The sequence below is a fragment of the Mauremys mutica genome, chromosome 7, assembly GCF_020497125.1.
Source record: "Mauremys mutica isolate MM-2020 ecotype Southern chromosome 7, ASM2049712v1, whole genome shotgun sequence".
NCBI classification, from domain to species: Eukaryota; Metazoa; Chordata; order Testudines; family Geoemydidae; genus Mauremys; species Mauremys mutica.
The window spans coordinates 111,597,921-111,624,364 of record NC_059078.1 but is presented as its reverse complement, the minus strand read 5'-3'; the positions used below and the strand labels follow the sequence as shown (position 1 = coordinate 111,624,364).

The 26,444-nt window shown below is 38.9% G+C and overlaps 1 protein-coding gene across 11 annotated transcripts in view; it reads right to left on the bottom strand.

The window, feature by feature from the left end:
- The window catches only part of FGFR2 (fibroblast growth factor receptor 2), a 94,048-nt gene that overhangs the window by 49,568 nt on the left and 18,036 nt on the right, over nt 1–26,444 (bottom strand). For 4 of the 11 annotated variants that reach the window (XM_045023894.1, XM_045023895.1, XM_045023892.1 and 1 more), the window contains exons 3-6: nt 24,412–24,672; nt 23,620–23,694; nt 15,610–15,779; nt 6,403–6,526 (exon numbers count right to left, since the gene is read on the bottom strand). In XM_045023894.1, coding sequence (XP_044879829.1) covers nt 6,403–6,526; nt 15,610–15,779; nt 23,620–23,694; nt 24,412–24,672 — 630 coding nt within the window. The remainder of the gene's footprint in view (nt 1–6,402; nt 6,527–15,609; nt 15,780–23,619; nt 23,695–24,411; nt 24,673–26,444) is intronic. The other 7 variants (XM_045023899.1, XM_045023900.1, XM_045023896.1 and 4 more) reach the window with 2 other exon arrangements.

The window sequence follows — 26,444 nt, the reverse complement described above, 5'->3', positions numbered from 1 at the left end:
CTGAGAAGGGAAGGATGAAGATCAATTCACTTTCCCTTTGCTGAACCATCACACACCAGTCTTTATTCTCAACAGTGAAGCACACAGCCTCAAGCACTGAACAATCTGTGTAATTTCTTCTCAGAGTTGTACATGTGTTGCCAAAAGCCCAATGCTGGGTGTAAAGTCCACAGTCAGGCTTATCAGTACGTTGAATAAAACCTTCTTTCCTTCTCATTTTAACCAAATACCTGAGGGCAGTATGTATTCCTTCATTCTTTCAGTCTCTGTCCCATCACGTCCCAGGCTGCATGCACTCAGGTGAATGTGTCAAGCTAAAGCATGCTCATGTAAAGATCTAGTCAACAACTTTCATTCATGTCTGCCAGAAATGCAAGTTTGGGCTTGGGTTGTAATACCTTTACCTTGGGTTGTAATGCATTTAACTCCTGCCAGACATGGATGATACAGAGGGGAAGCTACAAATTTAGGCAATTTAAGTCATTATTGCTCCTACATATAAACTGAATACTATATTTAAAAAAAAAAATTGAAGAGATACAGGCCCTTAGGTTCTGAAAAGTAGGTGTCTACAAAATCTAAGATCAATGGATAGGTTTCCCTGAATTTAGAAACAACAAAATGGAAATATGCCTCTTTAAAAAGGAACAAAAAACAAACAAACAAAAAAGCCTTCCAGTGTTTTTTGCAACATTACAGCACACTAGAACCTGAAAGTTCTATAAACAACAGTGAAGTTCATTCTGATTCCCAAAGAGAAATACAAAAAAGAAAATAATCAACAGTGAAAAGTAGATTGGCTGTTTAGAATCTTTGATGGTCTAATAATGTAACATAGTTAAGAAAATTTGCTTCAAAAAATAAGAGGTCTAATCCTGCAAAGACTTCAGTATGTAACTTTACACACATCAGTCAATGGGACTACTCATATGCATAAGTCTTTGCAGGATCAGGGAAAAGGGTTTTAAACAGAACAGTGTTTAACAGAACCCTTTAAATGGCTCTTCATGGAGAAATTATTCTGCCACCATTTTAATCTGAAAATAGTAATTACGGTAATAGAGTAGAGCTAAAAGTACTCAACTGCATTTATATTTATATTCTACTAAACAAAAACTGAACCACAAGTATGAGCCAACTGGATAATTTAGAACTGATTAATAACCAGCTAAACAGGTTGCAATAGTACCTTTAAAAAAAGACAAAAAAGTGTTTTTGACAAATTCTATTAATTTTATAGTAAACGGCATAGTCTTCCTACACATTCTTTGAGGATGTTGAGCAGTTGTTAGCTGCTTATAACACCCGGTAGATGAGGTAATATGAAGCACTTAAACTGAAACCTAACCAATCTTTAGTTCCCTAGATAATTACATTACATAGGACAAATTGCAACCTACAGCCTGAATGTTCAGTGAATATCTCTGCTTTTCTGTTAAAATATAAATTCAATTAGTTGTAAAATTGTTTCCATGCTTAAAGAGAGCAACTGCTACCCAAGCTGCACCCTGGTGATAATGACAATCTAATTATATAAAAGCCCCAGCTCTGCTGTGTTCCCATGTTGCTTTCTATAGGCTGAATTTGCTACATACAACTGGTACGTGATAACTGTAATTTCCAATCATTTTCCCTTTAGACTGAATGACTTTATACATGGAAGGCATCTGTTTTGTGAGTTTCCTATAAATAAAAGTTTCTACCTGCAATTAAAAACAGCAGAATAAAAAGGTACTTCACCTGAACTGCTGATGAGCTAAAACAGCTGATAAGCTAAAATTTACAAGAATGAAGGATGGTCTTATAATTGAAGGCACTGGACTAGGAGACTTGGAACTGGATTCAATTCCTGGCTTCCCACAGGCTTCCTGTGAGACCTAGGGTAAATTAATTTCTCTCTGTGCCTCAGTTCTCAATCTATAAAACAGGGATGATAATACTTCCTTTCTTCCATCCTTTACGTATTTCAATTGTCAGCTCTTACTATTTGTACATACAATGCCTAGCACAGGGAGTCTTTGATCTTGTTTGGGGCTCTAGGCACTACCATAATAAATAAGAATATAATTATTCTCCTCTGGACAAGGCTCAACATAGTGATTTATACAGGGAGTTTTGCGAGATCTCTAGAGGAATGGAATCCTTCCCACAGGCTATGGAGTCCCAGAGATACAGCTCTGTGTCCACTATCAAACCTCAGGACTCAACTTTTTGTTGCCATCAACAAAAATAAGCACAGTCACTTATTACATGATGTTAATGCCTTCTCCCACCTCTGTGGTAACATTAAGTACCGTGTAGGGTTTTATTTAATGCTTGAAGATCATAAAAGATGATAGCCCTTTGACAATACAACTAACTCTTTCACTCATGTTTTCCTGGTGCTCTGGTGAAAAGAATAGAGTGGGAGACACAGAGATGAGAAAAAGACTATTGGTTTCCAGAAAACACACTTCCCAGTTTACAGGGTGAGATGGATGGTTGAAAAGGTGTGTGTGTAAAACAACTGAGCTATATTAGAACTTTTAAAAAATGTGTCAGGCCTGTAATAAATCCTCATCATCTGCTGATACTGCCATCTAATTTTCTCAGGGTGAAATTCACCCACTGACAAGAGACCAACCCAAAGCCCAGGGACCACTTAAGTCCCATTGTGAAAGCTAATGTGGTGTGAATTGCATTAGAACTGGTCAAAAATTTGGGGAGGTGGGGCATCACTAAACATTTCAAGAATCACATTGTCCATCAAAGTTTCCTGACCAGCTCTATTGTACAGTTAGAAGTTATCATTGTAAATATGGCCAAGTCTTTTGTGATATATATATATACGGATGGCTAATAATTTGCTACTTTTATTTCTATTCCCACTTGCTGTAAGAAATTCAGTCTGACTGTGTGCCAGGTTTGTAAATTTGAATGAGAATGTCTGAGCCAACTGAGTCCTTATTTTATAAGGTTCTTCCAAGTAATTACAAGTAAAAATGACTATACTTCACACCTACATTTTGACTGAAAACCTCTCATGCTCTGCTGGCTCTGAGCTTCTATGTGTGAAAAGGGTTCAGGGTTTGGAAAGTTATTTGAGTCGAGTAATAATGGATATTCCCAATTAGCATTGTGTCATTATTTGGCATGAATTTTGCTGGGATACCTCCCAAAACTGTGACATAATCAGAGGTTTCTCTACAGTACACCGTATAGTCAGCTGCTCATTTTATTATAATAGAGTGCCATGTTTAATACTATTCCTTATGACTTACACCAAAAATCAACTCTGGAACCAGTTCAACCATCTAGGAAAATCTATTTCAAAGAGTTTCAGCTGACAATTTTCAAACATTCTGAGTATACAACTTGGCCGAAAATGATGGCCTGAAGTTTGTGAGAGGTGATCACCAATGGCTAAACATACCAAGGAGTATGACTGACTCTCAACACACATCCACAACCCTCCTTAACCTTATGAGAGCTGAAAATGTATAGAGCAGAATAGAACAAACCAAACTTCTGTAGAAATACACCAATACAATAGAGAAGGGCTGACAGAGGTCTCCTTCTATGCTTGGCTTAATTCAGTCCTCCACTCTGCCTCCTGCCCAACCACCACACTCAGTGGTGGCTTTCAGTACCTCAGCAGCCACAGAAATCTGCCTGACCCCCTTCCAACAATCCCATCCACATGCATTCAACCGAGGGTCCTAATCCAATGTCCTAATCAATACAAAGACTCATAGTGGCTTCAGCAGACACTGAATCAAATGTCTGTCTGTACATGTACATATAGGACTTCAAGTCAAACTAGAAATGTGGCAGTTACATACATCCCCCAAAAAACATTTTACACACACACACACACACACACACACACAGAGTTATTGGGCACTAACATGATTATGCACACTTTAAATTCTAAAATGTCTAGCTTCCAAAAAACATGAACTGCCACTTTCAAAAGTAACTACTGATTTTGGGTGTCCAATCTGAGTCACATGAAAGGGGCTTGGTGTTCAGAAAGTGCTGCGCACCCACCATCTGAAATGAGGTGTCTCAAGTGAATATCTAAACATGGAGGCACCAAAAAATCACTAATCACTTTTTGAAATCTTGGCTTCATTATTTACTTTTCTGCTTCTCTATAGGAAAGGAATAGACATTTATATAAATGACATAATCCTTGTTACCATTCCATTCATTCATGCAGGCCACTGTGATTTATTGCCAGGAAAAATAAACTTCTGCATAATATTCCTGAATGCATGACATTCAGAAAAGGCTTAAAGGGGAGAGGAGGTAAGGGGTTTCTGGCAAATATTTACTCAAGTGACAGCATTATCCATGGTGAACACATTTGCTAGAGAACTGGGTGAAAGGGTTCACAGTCAATGTGAAACTGGCCAGTTTTGGCGCCTTTTAATCAGTTTCACTTCAGCTAAGAAAATTCCAGGCATTTTAAAAGGATCCTTTTTTCCCCCCCTTGACTTGCTACAAACATTTTGTAACCTCAAGCAAAATGGAACAAAGCCAGGACTTGAAGGGAAAAGAAAATCACTACAGAAATCAGTACCACTCTGTTCTTACTTTGCTAGCATTCCCTGGTGAGCTAATGTGGTTCGACTGCACCCTTCCACCAGCTGGTCTGCAAAGGATGGAGCCATGTGTAATACAATTTACTACAATTCCTGGCAGCCGTTGGTGCTGCACCCTCAATAAACTTTGTTTAAACAAGTGTTCAAACAAAAATGGCTTTGTCCCTAAGTTAGTTCACCTCAACTGTATGAATGTGTTCTCTATGCAGACTACGAAGTGTTGCTAGTGCTGTAAAAGGGCCGACATTTGTTTGGGTCTTAGCTCCATAAGAAACTGCATCTCTCTTCATGAACCAAAGCTACAGCAGTGATCTGCTAAACAGCTCAGAGTAACTAATTTTTTAAATTTAAATGTCTGGGAGAAGGACATCTTCATTCGAGGGCATTCTCTGTCTCTACTGGTCAGATAGGGCCAACTTTCTTGAAGAGGTGTGAAGCTCCTCTCTTCTCTCAGGGTGGGAAATTCAAAAGTCCCCAAGTCAACAGGATATGTTCCTAAACCCCCGGGGTGCTTTAGAAAATCTCACCCTCAAAGTATTCTTGGGAAGCATTTGTATTCACAGCTGAATGCAGGGTTGAATTTTTTGCAGATTTGGACAGTTGTAATCTAAACGCAGCATTGCTTTTTATTAATTCACTTACAGGTATCCAGAGACAATGTGATGGGTGCACTATTATTTGTATAAATACAATGAATGAATATAGAAATGACAAAAATGGGTCACTGCTGGCCTGACCCCTATCCAAAGTCAATGCTAAGACTCCTGTTGATTTAACAGGAGATGGAATGGACCACCTGTCTCTAGTCAGAACTGGCCTGCAATTGCCCAAAGTTACTTTTCAGTGCTGAATGATCAGTGGTTTTATTCACTAAGCTTCCAATGCCCACATCAGTTTCACCATCTGGTGTGAGCATGAGCTACTTTCACATATGTTAGAAACTAAGGACCCAGCTCTATCACCATAGTCATGTTGAGTACCACTACTTACTTAAGTATGTACTACTCAGAATAAGTATGTGTGGCGGAATTGGGTCTTGAGATTCTAGGCCCTAATTAAACAAAGCACTTAGCATGTGCTTCGATCCTATTGAAGTCAGTAAGCCGTAAGCACATGATTAAAGTGAAGCATGTGCTTAAGTGCTCTCCTAAATGAAGGCCTTAGTATTGATAAGAATTATCCAAAAAAAAGATTCTCCATCAGCTAAATGATTTCACAACATTTATCCTTTATGTTTCAATAAATGATATCAGCACTTCACAGACCAAATTCTGATCTCATTACACAAGTGTAAATCCAGATTAATTGTACTGACTTCAGGGCCAACACTCCAGAGTTACACAGGGTGTAACGGAGATTAGGATCTGACCCTTTACAGGAAGATTTTTTTTCAGCTATAAGTACAGTAGTTCAGAGAACCATGTGACAATTCTGACAACTGCAGTGAGATTTGAATTATTTACACTTCATAATGCACTTGTAAGTGTACTGTAGCATATTGTATAACAATAATGAATTCATAATATAAGACCTCATACACTTGGGTACCACATCTTTGCTGAGATGCAAGGAAACTGTTGTGCGAGTGTAAGTTTGTGAGAAAGAATTTATGTATAAGGTGTGTGATCAGTGAGGTTTTGCTGTAGTTGCAAACAGCTGAAATAGCCTCAAAGAACAGAAGTTACATTCTTATATCCAACCCTGAAACCATCCTTAAAATTAATAAAAAATATCCATTGCATTTAGTTTTAAATAAAGAAATAAAATTAAGCCATTAATTTAAAAAAATTCTTGTAGCTGATAGAATTTTACTCACCAACAACATCTAGGTGGTATGTGTGATTGATGGATCCATATTCATTTTCCACTATACAAGTATAATTTCCTTTGTCAGATGGGACTACACTCTCCATAATGAGACTCCAGTGCTGGTTTCGCACCTGATAGGATTTCAATAAGAGTGTTTTAAAAAGTTGATAGCACAATTTTGTACGTGTCTTTCCCACATAAAAGGAAGATATTTCTTTCCATTACACAAATGTTTTTAAAAGCCATGGCAATGCTGGATTGACAGTTCTGGAGACCAAAATCCTTTATTTAAACACAGAGCAGCTTCAGCATAGGCAGTAGCAGTGAATGCTGCCACATCCTCCTTTACCAAGGTACTTCACCCTTAAGTTGGAAAAATAGTCTTCAATGCACATTCAGTCCTCAGCCATTCTATTTCAACTGACAACAAGGGTGCCACAATTAGTACCAGTTCGGATTATGGTTTTATGACGTAGACACCAGTCCACAAGAAACTGAATTTAGATTACCAAGACATTTCACATCTGCCTCCAAAAGTTATCTGATGGTATTGGCTGTCTCACTCTAGCAGCCAGGGCTGGATTTTTCCAGCGATATCCAAGGCTCTAACCCACTGATCATAGCATTACATATACAGAGTTGTTATAGAGCAAAACAAAAAACAAAAGTGCAACATTCATACTCAAGCAGATCTATTATTCTAGGAATCTAATTTATATCAACAGAGAATCTTTTCAAGAAAACAGTTCTAAAAATTCCTGTCTGATATGATATATAAGGCCATCTGAATGTTGCAATGACAACCTTTGGAAGGTAAAAAAGGAAATTACGCCGGCATTAAAAAAAACCCTCAAAGTGGTATTGTGAAATTAACATATAGTTAGATAAACTCAAAAACTTTCTAACTTTTAGATTGAGTGATTAAATTTCTGATCAATTCTATGAACTATAAATATATCATGAAAATTATATCCAAGGTCTGTCCTTCACTACCCCGGACCCCCAACAATCTCCACCTGCCTCACCAATTAACATGAATTTGAGTAATTTTAATCATGCAAAATGGAAAACAGTGAATTCTCCCTTCCACAATTTTGTGTTCTAGAATAACTGGTAGACACAGATTTTCATTTGAGTCCTTACTAAGCTTCTTTTCTGCTGTATAGTATCTGACAGTATCGCTGTAACCCCTAAAAGTTATTCTAGAAATATGAATGAAATCCTACTTATAGTATGAAATCCTACTTTCCTTTTGGTTATTATACTGGTCTTTATCTGTCAGGAAGAAACTAGTGTTGTCAATACTGTACCCATGGTGCCATACAGTTTAACTCTGCACTTTAAAGCACATGAAAAGGTATTTTCTTTTCTTTATATCTTTCTGCTCTTTCAAGTTGGTGACAACACCAATGGCCTCCAGGGTTCAGGCATTTTATATAAGTGAACTATCAGCTCAGTCAAGGACTCTCTGTCTTGCCTTGTACCTTCACAGCTACTTATTATCTGCCAGGAAATAGTCACTTTGGTTATGTGCTTTAAAAAGGCCAAATCCTGGAAGAAAGTCCAAGGCCATGTGAATGGCCTGGACACTAACCAAACCACTCAGAAACGCCACAGAGTATGAGACCAGAATCTTCAGCCCTTGCTTACAATGACCAGCATGCATCTGGACAGCTGTTGCTGCTCCCAAATAGGTGGGGGTTGAGGGCTCTGGATTCGTAAAACGTATAGATATAGTGATCACATGCTGGGCCTGCCCACACTTCCCCCTACAACCTGTGCTGTGCACAGAACTACCTTGGAGCTCTGCTCCACAGGGTTCAGGGAACATGGAGTGCCCACGCATTGGTTCTCCGCTGGCTTAATCTGCCAGTGCAGTGGAAAAGTACTTGGAGCCTACTACCATGGGCAATGATGCCTGCTCAGTATTTGCCCCTACAGGTGAAATTCAAACCTTTGCAGACACGCTGCTATACCTACACCAGTTACTTTGCTATAAGTGGTTTGGAGGTTCTGTGCTGGCTCTATGCAAAATTGTTAATTTGTTCTATATTCTCCTAAGTATTTACAAATTTTTCATAGTATCAAGAGTTTATAATAAATAACTATTATATTCTATTTTTATGCTGCTAAGCAGCTTGCACATTACGTGTTTGGGGTCGGAAGAATATTACTGTCATATTGCCAATAAATAATGGTGGCAATTGCCATTTATTTTGGAGGCTTTACTGCTTCATGGCCTCTATTGGGAGGAAGAAAGATGAAACGTTTTCTATGCTTTTTGCCTTTCCAAGTTATATTTTTAGGATTATTTCCCAGAATAGACCAAGAATTTTTAGCCTCGATGATATCAAAACAGGACAAACAGATTGTGGATCCACAAAACAAACACCTATTCAAATAATTAATTTGGGAAGAAAATACAATCAATTATGTAACTTTTGATAGGAAAATCAGGCTTATAGCTACAACGTGAATGTAACTGATGTCAGTATAAAAAAGCAACAGTGGAAATATCCTCTCATATCCCAGAGGGGAGAGATATTGTATCTCCAGATTAGACACACAATTTAAGCCTCTCTAAATTAAACTAATCAGTTGCTGTAGAGGCCCAAAGCATTTATGACATCTTGTCACGGAATCAGATTTTTGGCTGCTAACTTGATTTATCTTGTTGGCTCACTGCCTCCATGTTGTAAATGGAATGGGGAAAGCTATTATCCTGCATTGATGGACGTTTCTCCTGATGAAGATTACTGACCTGAATGGTTAACTATAACCATCCCTAGAATCTAACAGGTCAGCCATGATTCTGAGGTGGTCCCACTTTGTTACTGAATGCTGTACACTGTTACACTAGAAGGTGAGAAGATTTGACACACTCTTAGGTAACCTGTCTTAACCTGAGAGCTAAGGGGACCAGGGAATGAAACTGGCCCCTGTGGAGGAGGCCAGGTCAAGATCTAAACAGCACTTAATTTCCACTTAAAATCGGGCCTATGTGGGTCTTATGTAGGACACAGGCCTTGTGCTGGCCTTCACAGGGGTGAATTGTACCACTGAATATGAATAACTCCAGTGACAAAGATTCAGTAACTCTTTTTGGAAGAACATTCCATACACCATTTATTAATCTTTAGCTAGAGAAACTTCTTTTTTTTTTTTTTTTACACACACTGTCCACCCTCAATATTTCCTTGTCCATTATCACCCTACTATTTCTAGTGATACCAACATAAAGCTCTCTTTAAGGTTGAGTCTCTTCAAGTTATTTCAGCATATGCACACCTCACCAAGACTAACCAGCTTTACTGTCCTTCACTTTATCCAGTTTGTCAAGGCCTTTTCTTGACCTGGGGTACCCCAATATTCCAAACACTCTGGAATTGCAGCTGTACACAGAAGGATTATCACATCCTGGCCTGTAATGTTTTGCAACCAGACCTCACTGCGAGCCGATGTCTATAATTTATAATCCATCCCTCAGTTTAGTTTTATCTTGGTATTTTTGCTTTCCAAGCATCATCTATTCATTTTATAGCCATGCTTTGCAGTATTTTCCCCCGAAATACACCACCGTGCATTTTTCCAGGTTTCATTTATTTTCTTTCTATGCTCAGGTGTTTACAGCTCCCCTTACCTTAACATCAATTTTTTTCTATTTTCTCTGCAATACCATTAATGAAAATAGGATACAACAGTGACCCTTGCATGACCCCTAATAGCACTCTAACCAAATCAGTGAAGTACTATTTTTGCTTAGTTTGTCAGCAAGTTTTTGATTCATGTCCTAGTCCTATTACAGGCCAATTCAATTTTTTTAAATAGAATCTCACAAGGCACCATATCAAAACCATACAAATTCACCTTTACGCTAATTGGAAATCTAAACTGCTTCAATGCTGATAATATTACTTTTGGTTCTAAGTAGAGCTGGTCAGAAAATGGGATTTCCCCACCACCACCACCACTCACCCACAGAAAATATTGAGTTTTCAGCAAAAAAAATTAAAATCAAAAACTTCTATTCAGCCATGCTTCTAAGGTGCCTCATGGGAGGTCCTAGCCATGGTGCATCATAAGGGATGTAGTCTGGCTGATGAATCCAGCCCATAAAACAAAATAGGAGGCATGAGCCAACTGAACTACAACTCCCATGAGGCACTGCGGCAGCATTTCTGAATCAAAAGCTTTTCAGTTTTGGGGTGTTTAGTTTATTGAACAAAAGTCAAAATCACCTGCAAAATGCAGTCATTGTACAGAAAAAAAAATGGTTAGTCAAAAATCCAATTTTCCACTGAAAAACAAAATTGAGAGAAAATTTTAACATTAAGAGGATGTTTGCTGTAACATGGTGAAAATGAGAGCAGACAGCTGTGTGTCGGAGTGAAACAGAGGGGAGGAAAAATGAGCACTGAGCCCTAAAATAATGAAAGCATCATTTAAGTTGCTTATCTTCCCCTGAAAGTATTGGGCAGAGAAACTAAATAGAGGAGAGAAAAGACAATAGTGGTGACTACACAATTAAATTGTTCACAAAGACAAGCCCTATATTCTTCATTACACTTGCACTATGCTTGCCAGACTGCGAAAACAGGCAAATGTTGTTTTATTTTTTTTAGAGTAAACTTGCTCCCTCAATAGGTTTTTGCCAAGTTCTAATAACAAGCCCTTCCATGACTAGAGCTGACACATAACTGAGATGACTCATTAGCATAAAATTTTTTTAGTCCCTCAATGAGTTCCAGGGATCAGCTAAATTGCTGAAACATATTGTGTTTCTTTACCTCCCCATACAGGATGTGAATTCAGACTAGTACCAAAGCCACAAAATTCAGATCCAGATTTCAAAGCACTTTACCCCTCCCCAGTGTTCAGATCTGGGGATTTGGTTTGCCCCCATTATAAAGATGATGTCCAGTCAGCAACTTAGGTTTTGGACTGGGATTCTAAACCCTTCCAAAATTTATGGAGTTTCAGATACACAGATTAAAAATAAAATACAATGTAAATATTAAAGGGGAGTCTGAACCAAACCCCCTGAAACTAGCATGGCTCGGTATCAGAAACAGATCGACTAGTCATGCATCAATAGTATAGCATGAAAGTATTTTACAATTTCCCTGCTACTGATAGTTCCACAGAGCTAGTGCAAAAAGATACATGCAAAAACTATATACTCTTTCAGTTCTTACAGTTCTAAAACTATTTGTTTATCCAATATTTACCCAAGCTGAACTTAAATGTGTGAAAAGGGCTGTGGTGATGTAGTTTATCAAAACGCAGATGTGGAAACAAACACCTGTTAATACTTAAACAGTAACAACAGATAGAAGTAAATTTGCTTTCTGGGTGGTGTAGAGAAAAGTAAAGGGTCTTGTGATCTCACACAGAGTATATTTTCTTTTTAAAGTACGCACTGAGAAATTACAAAATCTCTTCAAATGACCTAGCAAATACCATAGTCATTTCAGGGGGGGGCAGAGGGGATCAAAAAGGCTTGGAAAAGTAAGGGGCCATTTTTCTTTGATATATGAACTCTGAGTACATCATGAAAACCATAAAAGGTTATATTTCCAGGTGTTAAAAAGCAAAGTTACTCACTGTGGAGGAATTCCCTTCTGGAGCCTACCTCCCTTCACACAGATACCCATTCTGCTATCAGGCTTGAGTGAAAATTGACTCACCACACACCTCAAATGAACAAAGTACTGGGTACTGCTATCTGATTGTGATAACGAGAACAAAAAGAAGAGAGAATAGTTTCCTTAGCTCAAGAGGGGAGGAAAAAGAAGCGTGTGGGGAGGAATGGAGGATCAGTAAACAATTTTAAATTTTCCTTCCTCTTGCCTGCTCTTTATATCTGTGTAGATGATTATTGGCTCTGCCAGAAGAAGAAAAGCACAGGCTGTCATGTCAAGTAGCAATGGTGGATGCGGAAGTTCTCGTCTAACCATTCTAGATCAGTTAAGTCTTTCTGGATACCTTGGCGTATGAAATTCTACAGCAGAAAGCTTTTACATACTTTAGCCCCCGAAAAACTTTACATACAATCCAGTTTACTAAAGTCAGCATAAGATGCTGCCATGCCTGGTTAAATATGGAGCAATATATATTTTAAAAAAAAAAAAAGTCATGTCTTAAATGTCTCCCTGCCCTACTTAATTATTCATACTGAAGTTGCAAAGTGCATACCAAGCCTTATTTGTTGGTAGGACACAAAGTTTTTCTGATTCAAGGAATTATTTTGAATAAATGTGTAATACCTCCCAAAAATCTGCTTTGGCTTCATTCTGTAACACGATCTTGGAGCACAATTTACTCCGCTTACTAGGACCACTGTCATAATCTAGGCTAAAGGTAATTATGGCAAGTAGGAAGACTGCTTATTGAAGAACAATGATGAATATGAAATGATCTGGAGGCATGTATTTGATATATGCTTGCTATGAGAAATCATAATACCGCACTCTTTTTCCATCTGTTAATCTTAAAATGGGTAGGATATTTTATGATTTAGGCTTATAGGAATATACTTTATTTTGTCTTACATCAGCTTCAAAAATACGTGTTTGTGATTTGTGGGTGAGTGGTATATATGCATTTTTTACATATATTTTTATACACATGATCAAAATTTAATTAACCCCACTTAATATTTTTAGGCTAGATATCTGTTTTCCCCCCTCACATGGTGCAAAGTGTTCAAACAATGTCGATGTTAGTACTAAAAAACGGCTACTGTTATGCTCCAAGACAGGATTAATTGTTTCTTAGTTGGCTTCAGTTTTCTAACAACTCTAAGAAAGGTGTAAACCACCGAATTGTAGCCAATTCATTAACACACTATAGTACTATGAAAGACAGAAGGTGTTGCCAAGTGTACACTAATAAGGAACAGTAATTTATGGAGTAAGCAAATCAGATTGAAAACTCTTGAAGAAATAATGTTTGTTTAGGGAAATTTTCTGGGAGTTAACTCTGTGGAAATGCAAATATTGGAAAAACTGACACCTTCTACAGTAAATCTTGGTAGAACAGAAAAAGGGGAGCCTAGAATCTGACTTCCTTAGCCCTGGGAAACAATTTTTTGCAATAGGGATGATCTGACTCAACAGCACGTGAGGCAATATGCGTGCTTGCTACAGCAGGGCATTTCAAGACAAAGCACCTTAATCTTTTAGCCTGTAAAGCAGTAATATGATTACATCAATCTGAGTAGGGAAGAAGTGCATCGTGGTTAGAGCAGGGAGCTCGGCATCTGGGCTCTTGTTGTCTAGTCTGGGCTCTGCCTCTAATGTCTGGTCTACATGGAGGGGGGGAATCGATCTAAGTTACGCAACTTCAGCTACGTGAATAACAGAGATGAAGTCGAAGTACTTAGATCTACTTACCACAGTGTCTTCACTGCAGAGTTGACAGCTGACGCTCCCCCATCGACTCCGCCCACGCCTCTCACTCCGGTGGAGTACCAGAGTCGAGAGGAGAGCGCTCGGCGGTTAATTTATCGTGTCTAGAATACCCGATCCTGCGGGTAATGTAGACGAGCCCTATCTCAGTGTATCACCTTGAGCAAGTAACTTAATTTCTCTCAGCTATTTCATGTGTGTGAAAGTGCTTTGGGATCCTCAAATAAAAAGTGCTACAGTGTCATGTACAAAGTAGGAGAAGGATGAAATGCCAGGACAAAAGACTAAGCTAATCTCTCTCAATTCTTAGGAAAAAATACCTTAAATGATTAATCCAGAGGAAAAAGGAGGAAAAAACCTGCGAAAGTTAAACAAGTATTTGCCACATTCCTTGGCATTGTTATGCTGTACGCTTACTTACACTAAATTTCATAAATCAAACTGAATTCAGAAGTTTTACGACTCGAAATCACTATATTCACTTCTCAACTCAAGAAATATGAAACAATCTAATTAGATGCTGAAGAAAGTCTTTGCATCCATGAAGACATTTCTTTATCAAAGCAATTTTCAGAAGCTTTTCTGGAGATGCTGACATGAATTGGATACAGACTGTGCTAAGGATGAGTAAACTCCTTACATAAGTCTACCTGTAAATACACCCATAATGAAGGTTTCCTCTATGCTCCCATCTGCTTATGTGCGCAGATCACAACTTTTTTTCTTTGCTTTTTTTTTTTTTTTGGAAGGCGGGGGAGAAGAGACGAGCTAAAGGCCTATGCCATGATCCCCCCATTCGTTAAAGACCCTGCTGTGCAGTCCCAGTATATAGATTTGGTGGGAGTGGGAGGAGACAAGGATTCTGCCATAATGTATACTACTGCCTCCTGCGCATGTCTGGAAACTCTTCTCCCGTGGTGGGATTTCTAGAAGTGTCTGAGGAAGTCAGTGGCAGCATGGCTGTGGCAGATGCCATGCTGGATTAGAGCTGGCCTGGAGCTGTGGGGCAAGGTGGAAATTATGATTCTTGCGCAGACACTTCCCCTCAAACATGTTCAATCCGGTGTATGAACAAATTCATGTTCAACAAAAGCTAGGATACACTGACGACCAAATTCTGACTTCTGATCTGACCTGCTCCAGAGGTTAAAGGTTAGTGCACTATACCAGTGCACTACCTGGCCCCCCTAAACCTCCCATTTAATCAGTAACTACTAGTTGAGACTGAAACTTCTTATCTTAAACTATTTAAAATTCAAACAAAGCCTTGTAAGTAAGTAAGTAATTGCTGTTACTTTCCCTCAAACTCTGCTTCCCATTTCAGTTTCACAGACCATAAACTCCACAGAAAACAACAACTTTTGACTTCCGACCCTTTGTTCATTAAACTCTCTGTAATCACCAATGTAGCTTGTTGTATTTAACAATGCAGCTGAATGTTCCATGATACTAGAGCTGAAAGCTTGGGCTGCTAATATCTGATCTGTAAAAAATATGTTCTGCAAAGTTATTTTTCTCTTAGTTTTCCAAATAAGCCCTCAAAAGTATCTTCAAATATGTTTATATTCTCTGAGACTGAATCTGTTTATAAAAAAAAAAAAAAGTTTTAAAACTGAGCTTGCAAGCTCAATAATGGCCAAAATAGACAGAAGAAAAGCAAGATGAACTAATTTTCTTTAGAGGACTTTTTGTGATTCAAAGCCTGATCTAAAGTCCTTTGAGAGATTTTCTATTGACTTTAATAGGCTTTGGATCAGACCCATACTGCAGATGAGAAATGGCAATATAATAAAATGCAATCTTACCTTGTATCCACCAATGCGATGCTCTTGTTTAAATTCTTTTCCATTCTTTAACCATCGCATGGTTGGTGTTGGGTTTCCCATAGCCGGGCAACGAAATTTGACAGTGTTAGCTGCTGGGACTGCATGTAATCTTTTCTCCATTTTGTCAGTGTGTGTCCAGTAGGGCGCTCCTGTTTCCAAAAATTAAATATTCAACAATAAGTATCTACAAACTGTTCTGAGCTCCCTTCCCACTGCCAGAAGGTTTCGCTCTTGGCTTTGCAAGAATTGTCCGTGGGAGACAGTGTCGTTTAGAATTAGCACATGAGCGGGGAGGTCTCATGCTTCTGAGGTCTAATCACAGTTCTGCTGCTAACTCACTATGGTTAAGAGAACTATACCTCTAATTTACTTCACCGAGTCTCAGAAGTTACAAGGATCTAAAAGTGGGAGACATTACATGCCAAAGGGCAAATTTAGACTCAATTCATTTTTGTATATGTATTTTGACTGGCCACAGCTCAGTTAACAGAACTTCCCATGTCAGGAATATGAATTATCTGAGAAGATGCGGGTGGCCAAATCAGTCAAGTACACCAACAGCAAGAGGCAGACCCTGTCCAAGAACACTCTGCTGTGTAGGGTTTGCAGAGTGGTGGTCTCAGCATGGATTTGGAGGAGAGCCAGACTCAAGTCAGCAAAATTGCTCTCTCATCAGGACATGGTCTTTTGGGGGGGGGGGGAAGAGGGGGGAGGATGGGAAGAAGAGTGCGCAGCATTCAGCCACAATTTGGCAACATCTGTATGAAAGGTTACCGGATTTTAAAAAAATGGATGATACAAGGACAAAGTTGCAACCTTTGGATTTCTTCACTGTCATGAGTTTGTCAAGATCCTTCAAACCAAAACTTCAGTGGATAGAAAAGCCCAATGTGGTTGTACAAAAATGCTCACATATCTGCGAGCCTACATTTACATGGACGACTATCATTACTGCACTCAAATGGATGTTTAGACCTCCAGATACTTGTTTCCATCTGTAGTTACAGTCAGTGCTCACACACATAAATAAATGTGATATGTGCGTGTGTGCAAGAGGGCTTCTGGTGTCTAAAAAGTGGGCCCTTAATATATCATGTACCAAAATCATAAACGTGATAAAAAAAATTGAAACCAGTCTGTTTTTACCCTGTGAACACAGAGTTTGGAAAAAAATTACTTGTTTATATATATATATATATATATATATATATACACACACACACACACACACATACACACACACATATATATATATATACACACACATACATATATATATATACACACACACGCATAGATAAATAGATAATAGCTGATGCCCATGAGTCATGGAAGTCTATTAGCACTGTCTATATAAGCCATGCACAGTACCAGTTTCCCACACACTGTCAGTTCAACTCAATTTTGAACTGCCCTAACATCCCTATTACACTAGATCTAGCCGTCTCAAGCAGTGTGTGTACTACTTGGGCTAAACTGCATAGTGGTTTCATAACACAGTTTTAATTAAGCCACCTTACCTGTTTAAAAAAAAAACCGTAGGAAATATTAATTTATTTTACAATGGCTTCTTCCTGAAATCAATCAGATTAGCATGGAATTTTTAGGACTAAAGGGGTCTAGAAAAATAATTCCACTTCTCTCAGCCCTGTTTCATTTCCTTCATTAACAGTCTAGCACTCCACTATAAATAAACTCTTCCGTTCTTCAAATATTTATAGCACTTTTTACAATTGGTAAAAGCTCAGAAATCCTGTGACCGGCCCCCCCTCAAAATAAAAATACAGCTGGACAGAAATACAGGAATAATTTATTTAACAACCTCTCCTCCATAAAGAAAAACATTCCAAAAGCAAGTCTTAAAATGATGCTAGATATGATAAGTGGGTTTTTTTTAGCCTGAAGAAGCAATTAGTGTTAAAATTAATGAACTAGAAAAGCAAAGTAAATTTGCACATGTAGTTGAAACATAAGATCAGGTAACTTGTAAGTATTTGGAATTAAACTGCAGGACCAAGAAATTGCTAAATGATCCAAAGTGAATAAAGATGCAGAGGAAAACACCATTAAAATTATCCGCTAAAAACAGTATTACCCTTACACACCAAAGGCTCCTTCAACAAATTGAAGTAGTAAGACTAAAGGAATTTACTTCATTTAGCAAAAAGTGAATTACATTAAAACTACATCAAGCAAAGAGAGAATTACATTAAAGTACTAATACATAAAAAGAATATTTTCTCCACACCATTAAACATATTCAACAAGGTAGTGCAATGTGATCAAACAGATATGTTCACTGGGCCAAATCCATGATTCCTGAAGTCAGATTAAACTTGATTTTCACAAGCAATCCACTAACCTACCTGGCCATTTATTTATTCTGGGCTCCTCACTGAGATATCTGAGTACCTACAGAGAGCTGAGTGCATGCAATCCTTCCTGCCATGTGTGTAGCACCAACCCAGCAGCTTCACAGCCAATACTATAACTAGACTTGGAAGGATTCAATTTTTATTGGTAAATGTCAGGAAACATTGATTTCACACACACAAACCAATGAAAAAATATTTCTATCGAAAATAATCAACTTTTAAAAATAAGCATATGCTTGAGAGTTTATCAGAGTTTGTTTTATGGATATTTACTTTGTATTTTTTGACGTGATGTTCAAAATTTGTGTTTTAACAGTTGTAAAGCTTTGGAGTGTTTGAACCACAGCATCTACCATCATTAAATAATTATTGTCTAACCTCCCCATAATTTCTGCAACTGTGAAAATTTTAAAATCAATAAAAAGGAAAAAGCTTCAAAATAAACATTAATATGATCCATCGAAATTATCAACAAATAAAAATCAAATTCTGCCAAGCCTAACGATAACACACGGACTGTAGTCAAGTCCACGGCATGCACTGACTCGAGCATACAACATGAGAGAGTGTGTGCATGTTTGTGTGCGCACGAGGTTTGCAGCTACCCAGTGGAACCCCATAATTGCAGACTCTCCTCCCCCTTCCATATTGTCATGAAGGAAACTGCTCCACAATTTACTGGGCTGGACCGAGTCCTCCTGGGAGGCTTGTCGGCCGAATATTCCTCCCAGCACAGTGGAACCAAGGCAATCAGGATCCAGACCTTAGTTGGAAGAAGGGTCCCAAAACCAATGCCAGTTTGGGCAATTAGATTTCTAGTTAATTAGTATATTTCTACTGCACTAAGACATATCTTTTCGTGTTAATAATCAATCCTTCAAAGGGCTTTATGGTATTTCCTTAGATAATCATTGAGAGATATTTTAGCAACATACCAATTTTTTTTTAAAACAGAAATAAAAAGAGACAGAAGCATTTACAGACCTGTAATATCCATCTTCATTTTGTTTTGCTTTATTAACGAGAAGAAATCATCAAAGAAAAACGAGGCAGCTTTTCTTCCTTTCTAGATTAACTTCTGACCAATTGTGCTTTTTACTGGCTTACGGAAAAATAACTTTTACCAGATTGTAGCAGGGTGGTTACCCGCTCCTGCCCTTCTGGGCTTAAAACAGTCCAGGGAAGGGCTGGGGCTGGGACAAGAAGCCTGGGCTGATTGGGGAAAGCAGGCTCAGCTGGGGCCATGCCCCAATCAGGCCCAGCTGGCCCCTATAAAAGGCTGTGAGCCAGGGGCCCAGGCAATCTCCCTCTGCCTGTAGAAGGAGAAGGGCCTGGCTGCAGGGAGCTAGACCGGGTACCTGAGTGGAGCAGGGCTGGGGAAAGGCAGAGGAGCTGGGGAGCTCCTGCCTGGAAAGCCCCAGGCTGCGGCCTAGCATAAGGCCAACAGGTACTGGGGGTTGCAGAGGGCAGCTCAGGGGTAGGCAAAGTCAGCAGGTCCAAACCCGACCTTGCCAGTGATGAATAGGCTGATACTGCAGTCTGCCCCAGGGCGCGGGGGCTAGACAATGACTGGCAGTAGCTATATAGTGAGGTGGGGATAGTGGGTGGGGGTTTCCCAGGGAGGGGAGACCCTGGGAGAAAGGGGTTACTGCCAGCGGGCAGCACCCCAGCTAGCAGGGCACCCCAGCTAGCAGAGTCCAGAGAGGGACGGGGGGGCCAAGCAGTAGTGGATCACTGGCCTGCAGCGGGTGCTCCAGGCTGGAAATACAGCTAATTCCTGGAAGTCACCAGCAAGAGGCGCAGCAAGGGTGAGTCCGCACATCTACACAGCTCTTCTAAAAACAAGACTCAATACATGTCAATACTTCTGCAGGATCTTTTTATGAGTGATACTGATCACATATGATCTTTGCTAACTAGACACTTAAATGTATACAGGTAGTTACAGTACATCAGTTTAAAGTTCACAGATGAACTGGTGAGAATTACTGATTATTTTTAGAAGTCACAGTAGCTAAGAAAATATTCTGCTGACCTGCTCTGCCCTTGACTACAGACGTATTAAAGCTAATCAGGCAAATCCTGTACATGTAAACTTGAAATTAGACAATGCAGAGGACCCTTTTGCTTCAGGATTTACAAAGTCCTACAAAAAGTATCCAATAAACACAAATATAAAAGACGTCAACTGCACTGAAGCTTCACTAAAAACCACCTCCAGCAGGCAACACCCCGCTTTAACTGACCACCTCAAAGTATCCCGAAGGTTTCCAGCACAATTGAATTTGACGTTTACTTAAAGACCACTTCCACTAGACATCCAATTTTTGCTGCTCCCTTGAGAGGGTTTCCATTCTCTGCAGTTTGATTGTTTGCACGTTTTTATCACTTATCACCCTATAGACAGACATAGCTTATAACTATATGGCTTATCCTTCTGGATATTCTTCAAGTTTCAAAAGGAAGACTTCAGGTTTAAATACAGGTTGTTTTAAAACAAATGCTCATAATGCCAATATATTATTATTTAACTGAAAGGAAATGGTTTCAAAGGAGATGGAGAGGAAGGAACTGGATGTTCACAGGACTAAGTTGGGATATGATGCCTTTCATATATTAGAATTCAGTCCAAGTCAGAAGTGACCTGCCTGATGGTCGTTCAGTGGCCCATGTGAAATGACAGTTGGGGGGCTCAGTCCAGTTATTCGTGGACAAGCATCCATATCACACAAATCATCCCAACTGATACTCATGTCAGCATTCTCGGCAATGAGCACAAGAGCTAAAACGATCCGTCAAATTGCTGACCGCCCGTCAACTCCCATTGATGTCAGCGGTGTATTAAATATGATGTGACCAGGCAGCAAATGGTGGCAATGCACTCCCATTGAGGCCAAGAGAAGCTGGGGATGCTCGGCACCACGTAGCAGGCATTCTGTGACTTGCAAGACTGGGCCCGGAATCAGCATTTGTGACCAATAGCCTTGTCGCCCCTAGAGGTGGCCCTCAAAACCAGGATGGAGGCAGACTGTCAGGTCAGTGATGGGGAAGCTTGAACTGGCACCAAAGCTATTCCGTGGAGAGAGGATTTTATTTTCTAGTACATTCAGCCCAGCGCCACTAATCACTTAAACAAAAGCTGGAAGCAATAGAAACCCATTCAGGAGACTATCTGGGACAAATCTACCCCACTGTTTTCTGACAGTTCAAGTATCTGTCAACATGTAAGGCTACCAAACACAGAATGATATATTCTGTGCACGCCCTTCACTTAAAAAAATGCACATAGGCCAAAATGATCAAACGTCGTTGCCTACATTTATGCTCCTAAATCCATGTTTAGTCACCTACATAAAAGCAGCCTGGTTTCAAAGCTGCTGAGCACTTGCAGCACCCATGAACGGCAAGGGGAGTTGTGTGTTCTTGGCACCTTTGAAATAAGACTGCATTTATCTACAGATTTAGAATCATAGATTAGGGTTGGAAGGGACCTCAGAAGGTCATCTAGTCCAACCCCCTGCTCAAAATAGGACCAATCCCCAGACAGATTTTTACCCCAGTTCCCTAAATGGCCCCCTCAAGGATTGAACTCACAACCCTTGGTTTAGCAGACCAATGCTCAAACCACTGAGCTATCAAGATTTAGGTGCCTTCATTTGAAAACTTCAGCCATACAAAATATATTTGTAACCAAATAAATGTATAAATAGTATTTTAAAAGACATTTTTTAAAAGTAGTGAATAAAACCACATAAAATGTTTGTTTTATTTCTAAGCATCCAGGATTGAGAATGCCAAGGTTTGGTTTCCTGAGAAGGCACTGCAGCCATTTCCTTCCCCACCCTTGCAAGAACCAGGAAGACGACCTAGGAAAAGTGTCTTTCTAGGGCTTCCATTTGCAGGCATGCAGAGCAGTTTGGGAAAGCCTTATTAAAGAGAACTCTAACAGTTGTCTTTCCTATCACAGTTTCTGTTTCTTTGTGTTTACGCCTAAAAATTAAACAAACTTTTATTTTGCTACACAAAATGAGTTTTTAATATGCAAAGTCTAAGGTTACATCATCAGTGTCATTTTGAGTAGCAAGAATGCAAATGAACCTTGCTAATCTGGACATCCTAAAATCATTGGTCTTTCTCCCTCTTCTCAGCAAAGAGTTAGCAATGGCCTACAATGAAGACTCATATTACAAGAATGTCACTACTGTGGCAAAATACACTACAGAACATATAAATAATAGTAGTAAATTAAACTTGTTAAATAAGCAAACAAAGCACTTTTGTGAGGCAGCAGTCTGGACTTTGCCTCTTTGCTCACTTTAGTCATTCACAACATTCATTCCATCAAATGTCTCTCCCACAGTTATTAGTGTGGTTCAGAAGCTCCACTGTATTGACTAACTTGTTAAAAAATGCCACAAAAATCTTTTCAGCAAGTGTAAAACAAACTTGAAGATGGTAATTTAAATATGGACATTATCCTTGCCACCACATTCCTTTGTCAATGCAGCCTAGAGCTGCTTAATCTCGGCCACTTTAAGATGCACCTGTGAATCAGACTGGGTTAATCGCACTGACAGATGGCAGGGGCCAAACAGTCAGCTAAGAAATTATATAATTTAAATAGCATCTAACGTTTCACAGCATATTATATGCCAAAGGAGAGCTAATTACAAAGCAGCCTGAAGAATGAATGTACTGCTTGACTGCTACATACTGTAACGATATGACACCTCTAATGCATGATCTTTAAGTAAGTTAATGTGAAATGTAACAGTCTATGTTCTTTAAGTCAGTGATACTACAAAAGTGTGCACAATGACACACTACCAGTAATCCACAAGGCTTTGATAATAATTCCGTGAAGCCACATAAGAAATCAGTATGAATATATTTTTGCTCCTAGTGATTGATCCATTTATGCCATATTAATAACTCTCTAAATAACCAAAAGGGAAGGAAGTTTAATGTCCACATAGGTTTCAGATTCTTTTAATCCACTTTCACATTAACTGAGTATCATAAATGTTCAAGTTTAGTTGGACTAATTAGAGAAAGTGCTTTCCATGGGATCAAATCCTGCAGTCCTCACTCCAGGAATAAATCCCATTGTCTCCAAGTCCATTAATTATCTCCAGTAGAACTTCTGCCTGAGTAAAGGCTGCAGGATTTGGTCCATTAAGGTTCAGTTAAAAATAGTTCCAAACCACCTTTTAATTAACTCATTCTCAAACAGATTATTTTTCTTTAAACTTCAAATCAGACACAAGAGCAGAAAGTGAAAGGGGATGATAGTTTATAAATTGGACTCCATAACACAAAAATGGTTAACTTTAATTTAGGAAGAAGGAAAACTACTAAAAAGTTAATGATAAGCTAAGATAGAAAGAACAGACCAGTAAAACAAACTGGGTATGCAACAATGTTAGTTTATTTTTATGTTCCAGTGTCATGAAATATGTTATACAGAGAAAACAGTTGGGAAAAGTTATTGCTATTTGATATCACATGCATTTAAGAGCCAAGAAGCCAAGTAGTTGACAGTGCAAAAGGTTAGAAAGCAACTACTTTCCACATGGATCCTGCCAGTCACCTCCAGCAGTCAGCTGTTACTTACTCATATGGTTGTTGTCATTCACAAAATCCTCTGAGCCATCATTGTCATCTTCATCATCTCCAGATGAAAGAGCATCTGCATATTAAAGATGATCATATCTTTTATATGATGCATTTTGTAGCACACACAATTTCCTACACTTTAGAACACCTAAATAAGGTACATCTGGATTAGATTTTCTTTAAATGTGCCGAAGTTAAATGAGCAGCAAACCCAATCATAAAATGTGTATTATTCTTGCAAAACCTATTAAAACTGGGTAATAATCCTGAAATTGCTGTAAAGATTTCAAAGCAAGGTTGCTAATTACAGAAAATCTATTTCTTTCCAATTATGATTCTTTTCTTCTTAAAATCTCTAATTGTCTCAGGAATGATTTGTCACTAGACAGATTATAGGATGCAGGTAACACAGCAACATGCAGAACTGTGTGGTTGGTTCTAGGATATGCTTATACTTCTCATAAATACATTACACAGGCTGTTTTATCATTGTGGTCACTCCGTATAATCTAATCCAGTAATTTACACATAAAGCAAAGGGTCACATCTTCAGGTGGTGTAAATCAGCATAGGTCCATTGAAGTAAATGAAGTATTATGCCAATTTATACCTTTTCAGGATCTGGCTCAAGGGGAAAATATTAGAAACTTCACTATATGAAAGGCTATTCTGTGTATCCTATTTTATGTCTCACTGGACTTCTTCGAATTAGAACAGAATGTAGTTTCATATAGCACTTTTAATACTGAAAATTGCTACTACATGCAAGATCTGTGTTCAGCTCACTCACCTGTAATATTTACAATGAAGTATAGAGTATCACTTTCTGTAGTCCTAACAGCAGTGCAAGCATAGAGGCCCGAATCTCTGGGTGCAGCATCTTTAATTTGCAAGTATTCCCCACTAATCACTGTTCTATTATTAGGCCCCAACTGGACCCCATCTTTAGTCCAAATGATGGCATCTTTCAACTGACAACGTAACTTAAGTGGATCGCCTGGAAGTGCTGAGTACACATCTGGCTGAGAAATTTGGTATTTGGTTGGTGGCTCTGCAAAAGTGGAAGGAAGGAGGAAAAAGAAAAAGGGAAAGGAGAGAATTGCCAACAAAAGTCAGTAAAGGCCCCTTTCATCCACAGAAATTAAGTTATGTTAAGAAAATGTTTAATTATCAGATTCTCCCAGCAACCTGTTTCATAAAATTGAAAGGCATGCAGTTATGGAGCACATTTTGCTTGTGAAAAGTAAACCACAAAGAAAGTCCCTGCCAAAGCATCAGTGGTCCTTCCTCTCTTCATTGGGACAGCTTTGCGTGTGATTATAAAGAGGCACATCACACAACTGTTTCTTATTGTATGTTAATCCTGTAACATTCTTATTGTGTGTTAACCAAAAGCTGCCTACAAAATATTCTAATTCTGGACAGGTGAATGTCTCAGAGTCTGAGATTCTGAAGATCTCAAGGCAATTTTGGGGAGGGGGGTGACTCACAAAACTAATTCAAAATTGAGGACATTTACTTCATCCCTGTACTTAAATGAATCAATATTTTCCCCAAGAGAAATTAGAAATAGAAACAAAACATTTTTCTACCTGAGAGGTTCTGAATAGGGATAAGGTGATACAAGAACAAAATCTAAGCTTGCATAAATCCGTTGCTTATACACAGCATACATGACTAATTTATCCCCTCTCTCTGGCACCTCTCTGCTCCTTTTTCAAACTTTCTATATTTGTTTTCCATACTGCCCACTCTCTGCTCCAGCTTACAGTCATATTTTTCAATTGAATTAGTTCTCTTCAGTACTTCAGTACTTCACGCTCTCTCCTGAGTAGAATGTGAACACCTAGTGACATGTGAGTGAAGCTTTCAAACTCAAGATCAGACAGTTCACCCTTCTGTTCCCTTACTGTACCAGGATATTCACAAGAACTTCAGCAGCTGTTTTCTTAAAACAAATCTGATATGCAAATTAAGTTTTTCTATATTTATTATGAGAGAAATCATCTTCTCCCAAAATAAAACCCAAAAGAACACTGAAAATTCACTTCACAGTTACCTCAGTATTTCCCCTTCAAGAGGGACAGATTCCTGTCCTTGTGAGACATGGAGCATGAGAATTAGAAACCCCACAAAGCCCAAGGCTTCATTGTACGGAGGAATTTGCATAGGGAGTTGGTCCCTCTGTACCCATGGGCTCCTCCCAGAACCAGTTATGTAGTCACAGTCTACTCTCCTCCACACTTGAACTCCTCCTCCCTTTCTCCAGAGCGGAATCGCAAGCAAAGAAGGGGAGCATGATGGACACTGAGGAGGGTGTGTCATGTGGAGCAGCTGCTCTCCAGCTCCTAAGAACCCCAACAAATATCCTTCAACATGCCGACACCAACTGTACAGTATGCCCACATGTATAAATAAAATATACATATTTTGAAGTTGGGAGCCAAGCATCATCTTAAAATAGGTGATGTCAACTCTTACTTCTGGGAACAACAGTCTTTAGCCAAAGTCTTCAAAGAGCTATAATACAGCTTGACACTTTTTACAAACTCATTTTATCTCACCCACCTTAGTCTTGCTGGCATATTAAGAATTCCATGGATCCATTATACGGGTTAAACATAGTGCACCAAATGGTGCTATTACAAAAGTGATTTCCAGATGGAGGACAAGTGGTTTCTACATATATTTCATATCAGTAAAGATTAAACCCAAGAAAACTAGAAAAAACTCACACCCTAGTGCCAAAGATTTTTTTTAAGTTACCTGAAATTGCAAAACAAACAAGATGACAAATTTACTCTGCAGTACAAGAGTTGACAG